Source organism: Simochromis diagramma, unplaced genomic scaffold (assembly GCF_900408965.1).
Source record: "Simochromis diagramma unplaced genomic scaffold, fSimDia1.1 OVJJ01000352.1, whole genome shotgun sequence".
Classification (NCBI taxonomy): domain Eukaryota; kingdom Metazoa; phylum Chordata; class Actinopteri; order Cichliformes; family Cichlidae; genus Simochromis; species Simochromis diagramma.
Genome location: NW_024386759.1, coordinates 1123656 through 1138993, shown reverse-complemented (window position 1 = coordinate 1138993; position 15338 = coordinate 1123656). Strand labels below are relative to the sequence as shown.

Below are 15338 nucleotides of genomic sequence, written 5' to 3'. Positions count from 1 at the left end.
TTAAAGTTCTGATTTTCTTGCAAGAAAATGTGAGGTAGTGGTAGCAAAAAACTTTATATTAGTCAAACCCTAGTGACCATTATGTTCGTTTGCTCTGACCCTGGCCTTTCGCATGCCTCGGTATCCTGCCTCTTTCTCTATAGGGAAAAAGAGAGAGATGTATGAGCATCCTGTCTTCTGCTTGGCCTCTCAAGTGATGGATTTAACGATTCGTGAGTACCTTCCTCCCCAGCCTCAATTAATTTGTTTTCTTATTATTACAGTCAGTATGCACGTAAACCACCAGAAGCAACCTCAAATTTTTGTCATCTCTGTCATCCTTTTGGTCTGTAACATTGATTGTTATACTGTGCTCCAAGCCCTTGTTCATTACTAAAACACTTTCTATTCTTTCTGTAATCTACTTTGCTGTACTGCCTGAAACCACCATTTCTGTCTGTCTGCAATTTGAATGCATTTTTACTTTGCTTATTTGTAAATTAAGTAAAATAAGTTTTTAAGGCCATGGTACAGACAAGGAAGACCCCCAAATCTAGCTGTTGTTAAAAGCATATCTTGTCAGTTCTCAGTCCTTTAAGGGAACATGTCTGATTGTGAATATGTCTGCCTTTGAATGAAAAGCCCATGAAATGCTGATTTAGACTCCATATATTGCACTTAGACTTACCAGCCACTTCAGTAGGTATACATGTTCAATAGCTTCTTAACACATATCTAATCTGCCAATTACATGACAGCATGTCATTGCATTTATACATGTAGACATGGTCAAGACAGTCTTGTGAATTTCAAACTGAGTGTCAGGAAGAATAAGGAAGAAAGATAATGTAAGTGAGTCATCATTATGGATTTTTCAGGTTTTGACTTTTGAATCCTTCATTATCATTTAATGCTTCATTGGGTTCTGAGCTAGCTTGTGTATTCTTGATCATTCTCTTTAGTCTGAGTTATTGGTCTTATTGAATGGGTTTCAGTTAATATTATACTTTTTAATATTTTGGTTTTGTTATTTTTCTTAGTGCTGTCTTCTGTGTCAAATCTGTTTTAGTGTCCTTGACTCAGTGTTTTGATTATTTCCAGTGTTATTGTAATAGTCTTTTTCCTTTGTATGTAGTATTTCGTTTACTTTCCTTGTCTCATCATCATAGATTTGTTTCAGCTATCTCTCCTCATCCTCCTGAATCCATTTCCCTAATGTGTGTATGTAAGCCCTAAATTTGTCTTAGGGTTCTGTTGCGTCATACTGTTTTCTGTTTGCACTGTTTGCTTCCTGAGTAGTGAGTAGGCTTGATTTTGTTTTCATCTGTTTTCAGCCGTTTTGGACTGTCTGTGTTACCTAAATAATGGTTCATCTTTTGTTCATTGACACAAGACAACTCCTGCTCCTGTAGGTCGAAACCTTTCGTCATTTCAACCAACAGTGTCAGCGTGGAAATCTCTGCCAGGACTAGAAATAAAGCCATGATTGATTTTGTGTCGTTCATTCATCAATTTAATCTGTTTCTGATCAATATGTGGGTCATGGTAATGGAGGTTAATTTATGTAAAAACAAAACAAAAAGAAAAAAAACTTGGGACATGCAATGTTTATGTTAAAACTGTTGCAGCGTTTTCAAATGATGGGACAGTCCGCACTCACTTTCTCTTTTAGATAATAATTTCTGCAGCTTTTGAGATAACCGTTTCACATAGTAGTGAGCTGGCAGGGGTGCACAATTTCCCATACCAAAGGATGCTCTGAAATAGAGAAAATATCAAGTGAGTGCCAGTTAAATATAAAAATGATAAATATTATTTTAGATACCTTTCAAAACAGTCACCTTACACAGAAGTATTAAAATCCAGAAAGAAAAAAACAAAATCATCTTCCACCTGTAAATCTGTAATGAGTTTAAAGAGACTGACAGAGAGTCACTGTTAAAGATGTCGGACAATAGGGGTCTCTTGACATGCGCAGAAGTTCAGAGAGATACTGTGGAGCAGTATTATGAGCAGATTATGCATTTCCTCAACTAAAAGAGTACAAAAATCAAATAATAAAATATTCATTGGGAAAGCAGGCCAGAAGAAAAGAAACTGTGTGCTAAACAAAGACAGTCATCTTAAGATGTTTCACACCACTAATGAGAAATGAGGGAACCATTGCTTTCTGTTACTATATTTTATATTTTAAGGTCAACAAGTTAAAAAGTTTTCAGTTTTTCAAGCCTGACTTAAAACATTAATCTGTGGATGGTGGACCTCAGACCTAGGAGGGCTTAAAGTGTTTTAATGGTGTCAAATGTCTTTGTTCTCCTATTGAGCACCAGTAATAAATAATATAGATTTTTATTGCTTTTGCTTTTTTAAAAAATGTTGGCAGCAAACAATTCATTTTATTTTATAAGTGGTAATATCTGACCCTAAAACTGGACACCTACTGAGCACTTGTTGACCTCATATCACATTGATTTCACTTTAACAGGCTGGAAGTGCCATGCATTCAGAGTCTGTTACTCACAGCATGTTGTAAGTAGATTCTCTCCTGGGGAACAAGTGTTATATGTGCAGCTTGTTAAGGCGTAGCTTAGTAAAACCACTGACTGAAGTCACCCTGAAGACCACTGGGTCTCCACACACTTCACCTGCCTGCATTCATATATCCGGATCTTGCTGCTCTCATTCCTCTTCTCTCCAGAGCATACTTCTACCTTTCCAAGGACTCTTCCACCTGCTCCCTACTCTCACTACAGATCACAATCAACATCATAGTACATGGAGACTCCTGCTAACTTCATCTGTCAACCTGTCCATCACCATGACAAACATGAAGGGCCCCAGAGCTGATCCCTGACCCCCACCTTAAACCCATCTGTTCTTTCTACCGCATAGCTCATCATTATTTTGCAGTCCTCATACATGTCTTTCTCACCTATTCCTGACTTTCTCATGCAGTGTCACAGTTCCTGTCTTTGCACTGCTTTCTATAGATCCACAAAGACACAGTGAAGTCCTTCTGACTTTCCCTGTTCTTCTGTTCTGTTCTTCTCCATCAGCATTTTCAAAGCAAATATTGCATCTCTAATGCTCTTTCTCAGCATTAACCCATACGCTTCTCACTGATAATCACCTCTCTTCTTAGCCTAGCTCCAACAACTCTCCCCATAGCATCATGGTATCAATTTTATCCTTCTGTAGTTCCTACAGCTCTCCATATCACTGCTGTTCTTTGACATCGGTGTCAGTACATTTCTCCTCCATTCCTCAGGCATCTTGTCACCCTCCAAGATGTTTTAAACAATATGGTTAAGCAGTCCACTGCCCTCTCTCTAAAATATCCATATATGTCATCCGTCAGCCACTTTTCCATCCTTCATCCTCTTCACAGCCACCTTCACTTCCTTCTTGCTAATCTTCTGCACTTCCTGATTCACTAGCTGTCCTCCATCTGTTCTCTGCTCTCATTTTCTACATTCATCGGCTCCTCAAAGTGCTCCTTCCATCTTTAACACACTCTTTTTACTCATTAGTATACATCCATGTCTGTCATTAACCACCCTGACCACCTGCACATCCTTTCCACCTCAATCTCTCTGCCTAATCAATTGATGATAGCCCTTTTTCCTTAGTGTTTGGCCTCACAAACAACTCATTATAAGCCCTTTTCTTTGACGCCCCCACCTTTTCATTGCTAACGTCCTCCTTTGAATACTTTACTGTACTTCTCTTTCCAGAGGATACACCCAACACCTTTTGGCAGTTTCCCTCACCGGTTCAGCTGTACCAGTCATCTGGTAACTCTTCCCTACTACCCAGAGCCTTTTTCAACTCCTTGAACTCTGCACAACATTCTTCCTTCTTCAAATTCCACATTGTTGGTTCATCCTCACTTTCCCTTTAATACCTTGAATAGCATCCAATGTTTTTTCTCTATCCTGCAGTACGTGTTCATCAAAGCCATTTCCATCCTTTTGGCAAAATCCATTACCGTTTGTCTTTCTGCATTGAAACAGATTCTCATCACATCTGTTCCCTTCACCCAAATGTCCATTAAAATCTACTCCAATCACCAATCTTTTCCCCCTGAGAACATGCTCTACCACTTCATTCAACATACTCCAGAATTCCTCTCTCTCTTTTGACATCCAACTTGTGGGCTGACAGTATTCAACATTACCCCTTTGATTCCCAGCTTCAAACTCATGATCCTTTCTGACATTCTCTTCTCCTCCACAACACTCTCCACATACTCTTGCTTCAACATTACTCATACTCAGTTTTGGTTCCTATAATAGAACAGTTTGAATCCATCTCCAGTGCTCCTGGCATTCCACCCAACCTCCAGCACACACAATATGTCTATTGTTGTTCTCTCCAATATATCAGCCAGCTCTTCCCTTTGCCAGTCATAGTCCCTAGATGTGAAGCGCCTATTATTACCTTCAAACTCCCACCTTTCCTTTTCTCTCGCTGATTTTAAACATGCAAATATGGCTTCCCCCTTCCTTTGTTCTTAGCCAACAGTAGCACAGTTTCCACTGGCACCCTTTTATCCAACAGCATTGTCATTCTTATCCCAGACCTCGACAGACCAGTATGGACCAGTATCCTGACGCAGTCCTACCCATTTATTTGGGCTGGACTGACGTTTATGCTTTAGAAGTGAAAACTCAACACAACTCATCTGAGTGCTTGTTGTTCAGCTGTCGCACATCATTTCCATTACAGTGAAAGTATGCGACCCAGAATATGTTAATAAAACTGGTGTTCTGCAAACTCAGCCATGTTAGTCTGCTGTTATACAAATGCTATCTCTCATCAGCTTGCTGTGTTGTTCATCACTGAGCCACAACTCTACCAGCACGTGGTCTGAGTGGAGTTGGTGACATTTTCAAGTTAAAGCAGTTTCTGTGTCATGTGTATGTTCTCAGCAGAATTACAGTACTGAGTGTACCATATCTTCTATTTCTATATGCTAAACATTTATGATTCTCTTGAAAACAATTTAATTAGTTAAAATAAATGACAGTGTTTCTCAAGTATAGATACACAAAGATGCCTTTGACAAAATGTTTTAAAATGAGCAGCACTCAAACATACGGAGCCCCGCAGGGGACATGGGAGAAAAAAAAATTAAGACGGACTTATGCGAGATCTCGCAAAACTAACTCGGGATCTCGCAAAAGTTTTAGCCGCATTCTTTGGACGCCGGCTTGAAGCCGACCGGGAGGTCGAGGCACGATGTGCCGGGAAAGTGGTGTTCCTCCCGGCTGTAATAGGTCTCGACCTCCCGTTAGCTTCGAGCTAACGGGAGGTCGAAGGCCGAAGAATGCGGCTAAAACTTTTGCGAGATCCCGAGTTTGTTTTGCGAGATCTCGCAAAAGTCCGTCTTAATCTTTTTTTTCTCCCATGTCCCCTGCGGGGCTCCGTACAAACAACCCGATGACTGTTTTAAAAGAAAGTTAAGGGAATAAACATGACATTTAATTATAATGATGTTATTAACCAACTTTAGATGGAATAATGCCAACCAGTGCAGAGGAGAGAGGTCTACAGAAGAAAAGACTGGAAGCTAACACTGGTCAAGATGCTGTGGATTTCTGGTTTTGATTTAATTAAGAGATGTTACTGAGGATGTGCAGCAGCAGCAGCGGACTGAGAGGACTAAAACCACTGACGATCAAAGATTGGTTAATGGCTTAGGATGAATAATCTCAACTGGTTGGAAGCAAGGAGGTCTGCAGGAGAAGAGATAGGCAGTTAATGAAGTGAAGTTTAGGAGTGCAAGATTTAAGCACACAAGTGTGTGCTGATGTGTTTCTGAAGGCTTCCTAGTTATTTTCCAGAGTAGATGATTTTTAGGGGCATTGGATTGGCAAGCAGCAATCCAGGGAGAGACAGAGGGATTTGATGGCGAGTGGGCAGAGAGGTGGGCTACTGGGACGGCCTTGTTATTGTTGTTGTAGCAGTTCTCTGTTTGGATTTAACCCCCTTAACTCCATAATATTCTATAGATACAGGGTTGTTTTTTGTTTTTTTTGAGACTTCTATTACATCACCAGTATGATTTCTTTCCCTCCTGAAAAATCAAAATAAATTGCACAATACATTTATAAGCATTTAAAAAAAAAGACAGATATAGCAAATACGATACAAATTAAAAGTCATACATGGAGATAATTTTTTTTTAACAATAAACTCTCCATTTAAAAAAAGAAATTTCTTGCAATGATTTTGTATTTCAGGCTATAAGGGGTTAATGAGTTAAGCCAGCTGTGCTCTTCAGTCTCTTTAACAAAAAGTCAGCAAATATTTTGGGAAACAACACACAGGCATAAAGCAGGAGGCTGGGAAACAAGAACCAAATGTGCAGAAAGTAACAAAAGTATAGCTAATAAAGACCTATTTAATGTTGGTGGTAAAGAACAAGGTGGTAAACACATTGTTTCAGACTGGGTGCACAAGCTGGTCTTTTAATGCAGCTTCGTTGATGAGACACTCCACAGCAGTAAGCCTGGGTTTTATTGGTTTCTCCATGTAGGAAGATGGGTTTGGTTATACACAATTGTAGGTTTGTTTAGCTCCATGAGGATAAAGGTTATCGAGGTTGTGGTGTGTGTTATATTTGAAAGACTATTTTATATCTTGAAACAGCCGTACTTTACACAAGACTGAAAAAATAAACAGGGCTAAGAATAAAGTAAGAAGATGTAGATTAAAAACTTTGTTCTTAGAAGATAACATACAATCATGTCGAAAAATGTTTTCCATATCAGGGCATCATTTAAAAAAGATCTTAAAAAGATCTTGTCCTTAATCTAACCGCAGGTATGAAACCATTTCACTATTTAAGAAGAATAAAGCCAAAATGAAGAATCAATCTGTGAAGAAGTGCACCTAATCATTCAGCTTTTAGAACAACCTTTAGCAGCAAATTCTTCTCTGTGTTAATTTAATAGTCCCTCACATTGCCTTGGTCCGCTCATCTGTACAATATCACTTCAGTTCATTGAGGTTTTTGGGCATTTGTTAAAGCTCTCTTCAGTTCCCACCACAGCATTTCAAATAGGCTGAGGTCTGGACTTTTGACTGGGCCATCCCTTTATCTGTGTTCTTTTCTTTTTCAGCCATTCTGTTGGTGTGTTTGGGATCATTGGACTTTATTTACCAATATGTCTGTGGAACTGTTCTTACCCTGTGTAAAAACAATTGTGTATGCAAAGTTATTTCATTTATGAAGCATGTGACTATTTCTGTTTTTCACATGTTTGTAAATCATAATTATTCTGAACCAGTAGGTGTGCGCAATCTGCATGCAATCTGCGAGAAAGTCTGACTTAAGAAACGTAAACAATTTTGTACAAAGAGAAAGTCAGAAAGGAGCAGCTTTCCATAGTGTTTATATAGGAGTGACGACATAAGAACTAAGGCTTGGCTGAAACTGGCTCATGCATCAGACAATGGCTGTCCTGAACTTATAGAGCGTATGTCCAATTTATGCACAAATTTGTGCATAAATTGGACATACAAACATTACACTCAAAAATCTGATTTTTTGGTACCTGAATTTTTTCATACTGGAACAAATGACAATTTGAAACTATGAAACTTTGGCCGTGCGTGTGCTGTCTATGGAAGTATACACAAGTCTTTAAAATTATTGAATAAATAAATTGCATAACTTGCATTGCAAAAAGTAAAAATAAAAAATGAAATGCTAAATGCAAAGATTTCAAAAACAACACCAGGGAAAAAACAATTTAGTTGATGTGCTGTAATTAAATTGAATAATTTATTCACTGTAATATTCTTCAGTGCCACGTCATGGTGCCAATGCCTGCAGCTTCCTAATATTTATTCCTACAAAGCTATTATTCAACTTCGTTTTTATTGATATGGTGCCAAATCATAACAACAGTTCCCTCAAGACTCTTTATATTCTAAAGTAAAGACATTACAAAAATACAGAGAAAGCCCAACAATCTGATGACCCCATATGAGCAAGTACTTTGGTGACAGTGGGAAGGAAAAACTCCCTCTTAACAGGAAGTAGACAGGGTCATGGAGGGGTGGCCATCTACAACAACTGGATATTGTTAAGTGGAGATAGAACGAAAAAACGCTGTGGAAAAGAGCCAGAGGTTAATAACAACTATTGATTAAATGATGTGTGGTGTATAAACACATGGTAAGTGGGGAAAAAGGTGAAGTAGGAAACAATCAATTATAGTGCAAGAGGCCTAGGCTCCTGGGGGACTCCCATGATGTGATGATTCAGGGTCACCTGATCTAGCCCTTGCAATGCGCTTTGTCAAAAAGGAACGTTTTAAGCCTAATCTTAAAAGTAGTACTGCTAGCCTAAAGGCCCTTGGTAAACAGCCCATTAATATCAGAATCAGAATCAGCATACTTTATTAATCCCTAGGGAAATTATGTGAGCAATTACAGTTGCTCCAGTACAGTAACATTAACAAAAATAGACCAACCTATTTAACAATACAATATGTTAAGATATAAGGAACACAATATAGCACAATGTATACAAATCACCAAATAATAAATATCCAGGGTTGGCAGATGTAATTAGAAATAAATATCACGGAAATTGACAGCAATATTACCAAGTAAGTAAGAGTGTGTGCAGAAAGGATGTAACTATTGCAGTGTTTACAGTGTAGTAGATGGAGGAATTGTACAGGGAGATGGCCACAGGCAGGAATGATTTCTGATCATATTTAAGATTGAAGCATTAATTAAGAGTAGGACGTCTTTGAGCAGTCTTATAGGAATGGGGTAGATGATATGGTTTGGAGAAAGTAATTACTGAAGTTAAGTCAGGAAGATCAATTGGACAAAAGGGGCCCAAGTCCCCTTCCTATTGGGAACCCATTTCTCATATAAGTTTTTAATCAAACTTCTACTTTCATTTATAGCTTTGATTAAGAATAAAGCTGATTTACTATTAGTAAATATGGAAAAGCTCTGTTATAGCACTGCATAGTGTCATACACTTTGGGTTGCATGGATAGAGGTTTATGAAATTAAGAACAGATTGTGATCACACCTAGAGGGTATCCACACTGATCTTTGACCTTTGTGCTTCAGAAAATGTGGGAAGGCTTGCCACCCCTGCCAAAAAACTGGAGGACACGATCCGTTTGGCTGAGCTGGTGATTGAGGTGCTTCAGCAGAATGAGGAACATCATGCTGAGGTCAGTGTGCTGGTACATATGCATATAGCCACACCATTTCCCTACTCCATTGTAGACGTTCTACATATTTGTCTCCAATGCAATGTTAAAATAAAAAGGTCTATAGAGCTCCTCAACATTTGTTTTCAAAGATAAACTGAACACGTTTTTTTGTCTCATTGCAGACTGAAGTTAAGTAGTTGTATAACTTTACTTGAATGATAAATACAAAGCTTCTCACTGCTACCTACCTGCGTTAAACCATCATACTCCATGTTATCTGCACAATAGGCCACAAAGTACATATTCTAAAGCGCAGGTAGGTTTATAAAAGCAGGGGAAACAAAATAAAATCTGCACTTTTTTTCTTAAACTACATGGATTGAGAGAATCCTCTTTGCTCTGCTGTGTATGCTGTGCTGTTTAGCTACATTTTTGTCACTTTTCTGTAACTAAAACAAAGCTGACTTACTGCTTCTCTACTTTTTATTCCAATCACTTATTTGTTTTGCGGGGAATTGTTTGAACAGGGAAAAGAGGTATGTGATTGTCTTGGTGCCATATACCCCATTCCCTACCCTACCCTCAATATACCTGTAGAACCTGTGCATGCACTTATTGACACAGCTATTGTTGTTGAGGAATATTAATATTTCCTTTTTCAACAATGACACAAAACCCATTTCAGCTTGTTGTCACTGCCATTCAAGTACTTGGAGAGGTGCTTGTTAGATTCAAAGCTTGCAACAGTTTTGCCTTCATTATTGAAGAGCAGACACAAGTACTTAGGCAGTGTGTTTATTTGTCCAAAGCATTAAGCTAGTATGTTTGGAGAAAGCAAGGGGAAAAACTGATTTTCCTATATTCTAACGATGTACTTTGCTTTCTAAGAGCCTACCACAAATCATCCCAGAATATAACAGCATGTTTATTGTGTTTAGTCATTGACATTTACTTATCCTACTCAGTAATTCATCTATCATGGAGATGTACATGTTCTTTTCAGTAAATCCACCAAGTGAGTTTGGTGAGGGTGTTTCTCATCCTTCCTTTTTTAAACAAATTTGCTTTGGACCTTTCAGCACACATAATGGAGGATATGAGCCATCTTTCACACTATGACCATGCCCCTTGCATTTCAGCAAAATTCCTCTCTCTGCTGCTCCAGTGAAACTTTAAACCAGTGTACGCGACTCCAGCCCAAACGTGTTGAAATATTCTGTTACAGTTTATTTTCTCTTGAGTTTTTGATCCTGGTTTATCCATGTACAACCCTAATTCTTCAAAATTTAGGATACTGTGTCAAATGTAAATTTAAAATATAATGCTCTAAATTGTGAGAATGTTGAATATACAGTAACATTAAAACATTTAGAGGCTTAAGGCCAAAAATCAGTATTGGCTAACCATGACCTTCAAGTCTCAGGCATTAAGAACAGGAAGATTCTGCCATGGAAATCGCTGAGTGGACTCTACAGCACTTTCAGAAATAAAGTGATTCAGGGAGTCTCTGGGCCTGAGCTCATTTAAAGTGGACTAAAGCAAACTGGAAAACTATTCTGTGGTCAGATGCATCAAATGTGGGCACCTCAACCTCTTGGAAAAAATAGCACACGGACCAAATGGCTTATTATATGTGAGGAGTTCAAAATTCTGCATCTCTGATGGTATGGGAGTAGATTATTGCCCATGGCAACAGCCGCTTGGACATCAGTGCTGAAGGTATATCCATAGTGTATAGCGGTCACTCAAAACCTGATTCTTTACCCTCAATAAACACCAAGCAAAGTGAATTTACAGGGAGTGCTGAATTATTAGGCAAGTTGTATTTTTGAGGAATAATTTTATTATTGAACAACAACCATGTTCTCAATGAACCCAAAAAACTCATTAATATCAAAGCTGAATGTTTTTGGAAGTAGTTTTTAGTTTTAGCTATTTTAGGGGGATATCTGTGTGTGCAGGTGACTATTACTGTGCATAATTATTAGGCAACTTAACAAAAAACAAATATATACCCATTTCAATTATTTATTTTTACCAGTGAAACCAATATAACATCTCCACATTCACAAATATACATTTCTGACATTCAAAAACAAAACAAAAACAAATCAGCGACCAATATAGCCACCTTTCTTTGCAAGGACACTCAAAAGCCTGCCATCCATGGATTCTGTCAGTGTTTTGATCTGTTCACCATCAACATTGCGTGCAGCAGCAACCACAGCCTCCCAGACACTGTTCAGAGAGGTGTACTGTTTTCCCTCCTTGTAAATCTCACATTTGATGATGGACCACAGGTTCTCAATGGGGTTCAGATCAGGTGAACAAGGAGGCCATGTCATTAGTTTTTCTTCTTTTATACCCTTTCTTGCCAGCCACGCTGTGGAGTACTTGGACGCGTGTGATGGAGCATTGTCCTGCATGAACATCATGTTTTTCTTGAAGGATGCAGACTTCTTCCTGTACCACTGCTTGTCTTCCAGAAACTGGCAGTAGGACTGGGAGTTGAGCTTGACTCCATCCTCAACCCGAAAAGGCCCCACAAGCTCATCTTTGATGATACCAGCCCAAACCAGTACTCCACCTCCACCTTGCTGGCAGTCTGAGTCGGACTGGAGCTCTCTGCCCTTTACCAATCCAGCCACGGGCCCATCCATCTGGCCCATCAAGACTCACTCTCATTTCATCAGTCCATAAAACCTTAGAAAAACCAGTCTTGAGATATTTCTTGGCCTAGTCTTGACGTTTCAGCTTGCGTGTCTTGTTCAGTGGTGGTCGTCTTTCAGCCTTTCTTACCTTGGCCATGTCTCTGAGTATTGCACACCTTGTGCTTTTGGGCACTCCAGTGATGTTGCAGCTCTGAAATATGGCCAAACTGGTGGCAAGTGGCATCTTGGCAGCTGCACGCTTGACTTTTCTCAGTTCATGGGCAGTTATTTTGTGCCTTGGTTTTTCCACACGCTTCTTGCGACCCTGTTGACTATTTTGAATGAAACGCTTGATTGTTCGATGATCACGCTTCAGAAGCTTTGCCATTTTGAGACTGCTGCATCCCTCTGCAAGATATCTCACTATTTTTGACTTTTCTGAGCCTGTCAAGTCCTTCTTTTGACCCATTTTGCCAAAGGAAAGGACGTTGCCTAATAATTATGCACACCTGATATAGGGTGTTGATGTCATTAGACCACACCCCTTCTCATTACAGAGATGCACATCACCTAATATGCTTAATTGGTAGTAGGCTTTCGAGCCTATACAGCTTGGAGTAAGACAACATGCATGAAGAGGATGATGTGGACAAAATACTCATTTGCCTAATAATTCTGCACTCCCTGTATTTAAATAATGAATCATTAAGTGTACTTGGTTTAAACTGAATATATACCAGTCAAGTACATTTAATTTGGCCAGATTATAATAAATGTAACATTTCACATTGTACGTTTTACTATTATATGAAAAATGTACATATAATTAAATCAGTTAAAGTCAGGAACTTTTTGCTTGTTTGTTAGTTTATATGTTTTCTCTGCCATATGCTCCCTAGCATCTTATCAGACAAGAATGGCGTAACATTCCCCTCCCAAAAGTCCGGAAATCTGTCTCTTGAGGTCCCAGATGTTTACTGACTGTTGTTAAAAGGAGATGGGAAGCTAAAGTGATAAACACGCCTGTCTCCCAGCTTTATTGAGACATGTTGATTTAATATGTTTTCCATGTTATTTTGTGGATAAAATATAAGCTTATGACATTGGAAATTGTTGCATTCTGTTTTTACTAATATATGTTACACAGCACCCTTGCTTTGGAATTAGGGTTGGTTTTCCTCTCATGTAATCACCAGCTTTAACTTGACTTAGACTTTGCACTCTAATCCTAATAACTGGAATTAAGTTATAAAAATCATTGTAAAACTGCAACAGTTTTTTTTTTTTACTATTTTGTGAAAAAAGTTGAAATGATATGTTAAGAAAATAGTTGAAATGTGGAGATTGCAGTTGTTTCAAACAAACTGCCACAGCTGTTATATACCCTCCACAAAATGCCTTGGGTAGATGCTTACATTCTTCTTCAGAATCTGTTTTAGTTACAAGGAAATTATTTCTCTATTAGCACATAAACACGATGTAGTTATAAGTAAAAGGCCGCAGCAGATGGCCCCGCCCCTCCCTGATCCTGGTTCTGCTGGAGGTTTCTTCCTGTTAAAAGGGAGTTTTTCCTTCCCACTGTCACCAAAGTGCTTGCTCATAGGGGGTCATATGATTGTTGAGTTTTTCTCTGTATGTATTATTGTACGATCTACTGTACAATGTGTTGTTGTGATTTGGCGCTATGTAAATAAAATTGAATTGAATTGAATTGAATTGAATTGAATTGAAAGGATGGTGCACAATGCTGCATCTGGACAGAAGGAAAAAAACACGCAAATGTGAAAGAGTGGATTTGTTCAAAAAGAAATTTCTAGCAGTGGACGGATGGGAGGATATCGATGATTACAACCTTGTGTAGTGAAGAGTATCTATGTTGTATCACAAGACACAAAGGCTCATCAGTTTGTTTCACTAACTCATCTACACAAGGCATTTTGGAGCAGCCAAGGCAGTTTGTTTGAAACAAGACTGTAGACCTGCACGAGGCATCAGCAGAAGCTTGGTGAGAAAGGGACAACTTTTGGTACAATTATCTGGAAATGACAAAAATATAAAATGATCAGCTTCATGCAAGATCTTGCCTCATTAGTTGAGGATGATCATGAGAAAGGTGGGGGCCCACCAGTTTCGTTTTTAAGTTTGAGGGGCCAATGGATGGGGGCATGAAAAGTCTTGGAGGACCTCCTGTAGGACATTTGTGGAGGGATCTTAAGCTTTGAGTTCCCATGCAGCAGCCCAGAAACCTAAAGGATTTAGAGAGTTTCTTCAAAGAGGAGTGGGTCAAAATCCCCTCTTGGTGACCAACTACAGTAAATGTCCTACCACTGTGCTTGCCAACCGGAGTTTCTCCACCAATTACTAAGTTGTGTTTTGTTGGGAATCAAACACTTACTTGGCTCAATGAGATGCAAATGATTTTTTTATTTCGTAGTATTTCTGGTTGGTAATCTGTCTCTCCTCATTAAAATGAAACAAACAAAATTAGAGACTGTGCATTTCTTTATAAGTGAGTAAGCTTGCAAAATTTGCAGGGGAATGTTTTTTATTGTAATAACAAGACTGATTATTACAAAAACAATGACTGGCACTAACTGAATGTGATTCATCCGCTGCTAACTGCTCCCAGTATACCACCCTCCCACACCACTTCCAGTACTAGAGGGTACATTCAAATGACAGTGTTAAAAGCTTGGTGTGAATAGACAAACAGTTTGGATCCTCAGGGTCCCTCTTAAAAGGCCTGGCAAGAGTAAGGTTGCCTGGAGAAAACTCAGTGTATTTGATGAGAGTAGCCAGGTTGCGACCAGTCACTGCACTGCACATATTTGATGGGGAGATACAAGTGTGGCACAGTTCAACAGCTCCTTTCTTCTGATTGACTTGCTGAAGAAGCTGCGGGTGAGTGTTTAAGTAGGTCCCTGCCAAGTCTGTCAAGGAGCTGCTGCTGTTTCCTCTGTGGGACAACAGAAAAGCATGTGATTTTTTTTCCATACCCGACTCTTGGTGTTTCTGTTCCGAGTGGTGAAGAATCCCTCCCCAGAGATTGTGCAGTAAAGTCGTTGAGGCAACAACTTGATTTCATATGATGAAAAGTGTGTGAGAGCCTTTGAATCTCATTTCCTGTAGAGGCTAAGGATGAAATACATCTCCAAATTCTCAAAGATGTGTCCAGTGGGGACGCTCATACTGCATTAACTGTCTTCTTACACTCTCAGCTCCTTACTTTTCTTACCTCTGACTTTTTTCCCGCTCTCTTCCCCTCTTTCCATCTGAAGGCCTTTGCATGGTGGTCAGATCTGATGGTGGAGCATGCTGAGACCTTCATGTGTCTCTATTCGACCGAGATGGATGCAGCTCTTGAAGTTCAGCCACCTGACAGCTGGGACAGTTTCCCTCTCTTCCAGCTGCTCAATGACTTTCTGAGGATGGACTGTGAGTGTATGGCTATTCAAAAAAGTATATTCAGATGTCAGTATGGACCCTGGAGTAATGGTCTTTGACTGATGAAGTG

The 15338-nt window shown here is 39.2% G+C and overlaps 1 protein-coding gene across 14 annotated transcripts in view; it reads left to right on the top strand.

Annotated features, from left to right (window-relative positions):
• LOC120731893 (calcium-dependent secretion activator 1) overlaps nucleotides 1–15338 on the top strand; it is a 324336-nt gene that overhangs the window by 177723 nt on the left and 131275 nt on the right. For 6 of the 14 annotated variants that reach the window (XM_040029354.1, XM_040029232.1, XM_040029251.1 and 3 more), the window contains 4 exons: nucleotides 144–212; nucleotides 9085–9191; nucleotides 9701–9709; nucleotides 15103–15259. In XM_040029354.1, the coding sequence (XP_039885288.1) occupies nucleotides 144–212; nucleotides 9085–9191; nucleotides 9701–9709; nucleotides 15103–15259 (342 nt within the window). The remainder of the gene's footprint in view (nucleotides 1–143; nucleotides 213–9084; nucleotides 9192–9700; nucleotides 9710–15102; nucleotides 15260–15338) is intronic. The other 8 variants (XM_040029241.1, XM_040029271.1, XM_040029280.1 and 5 more) reach the window with 3 other exon arrangements.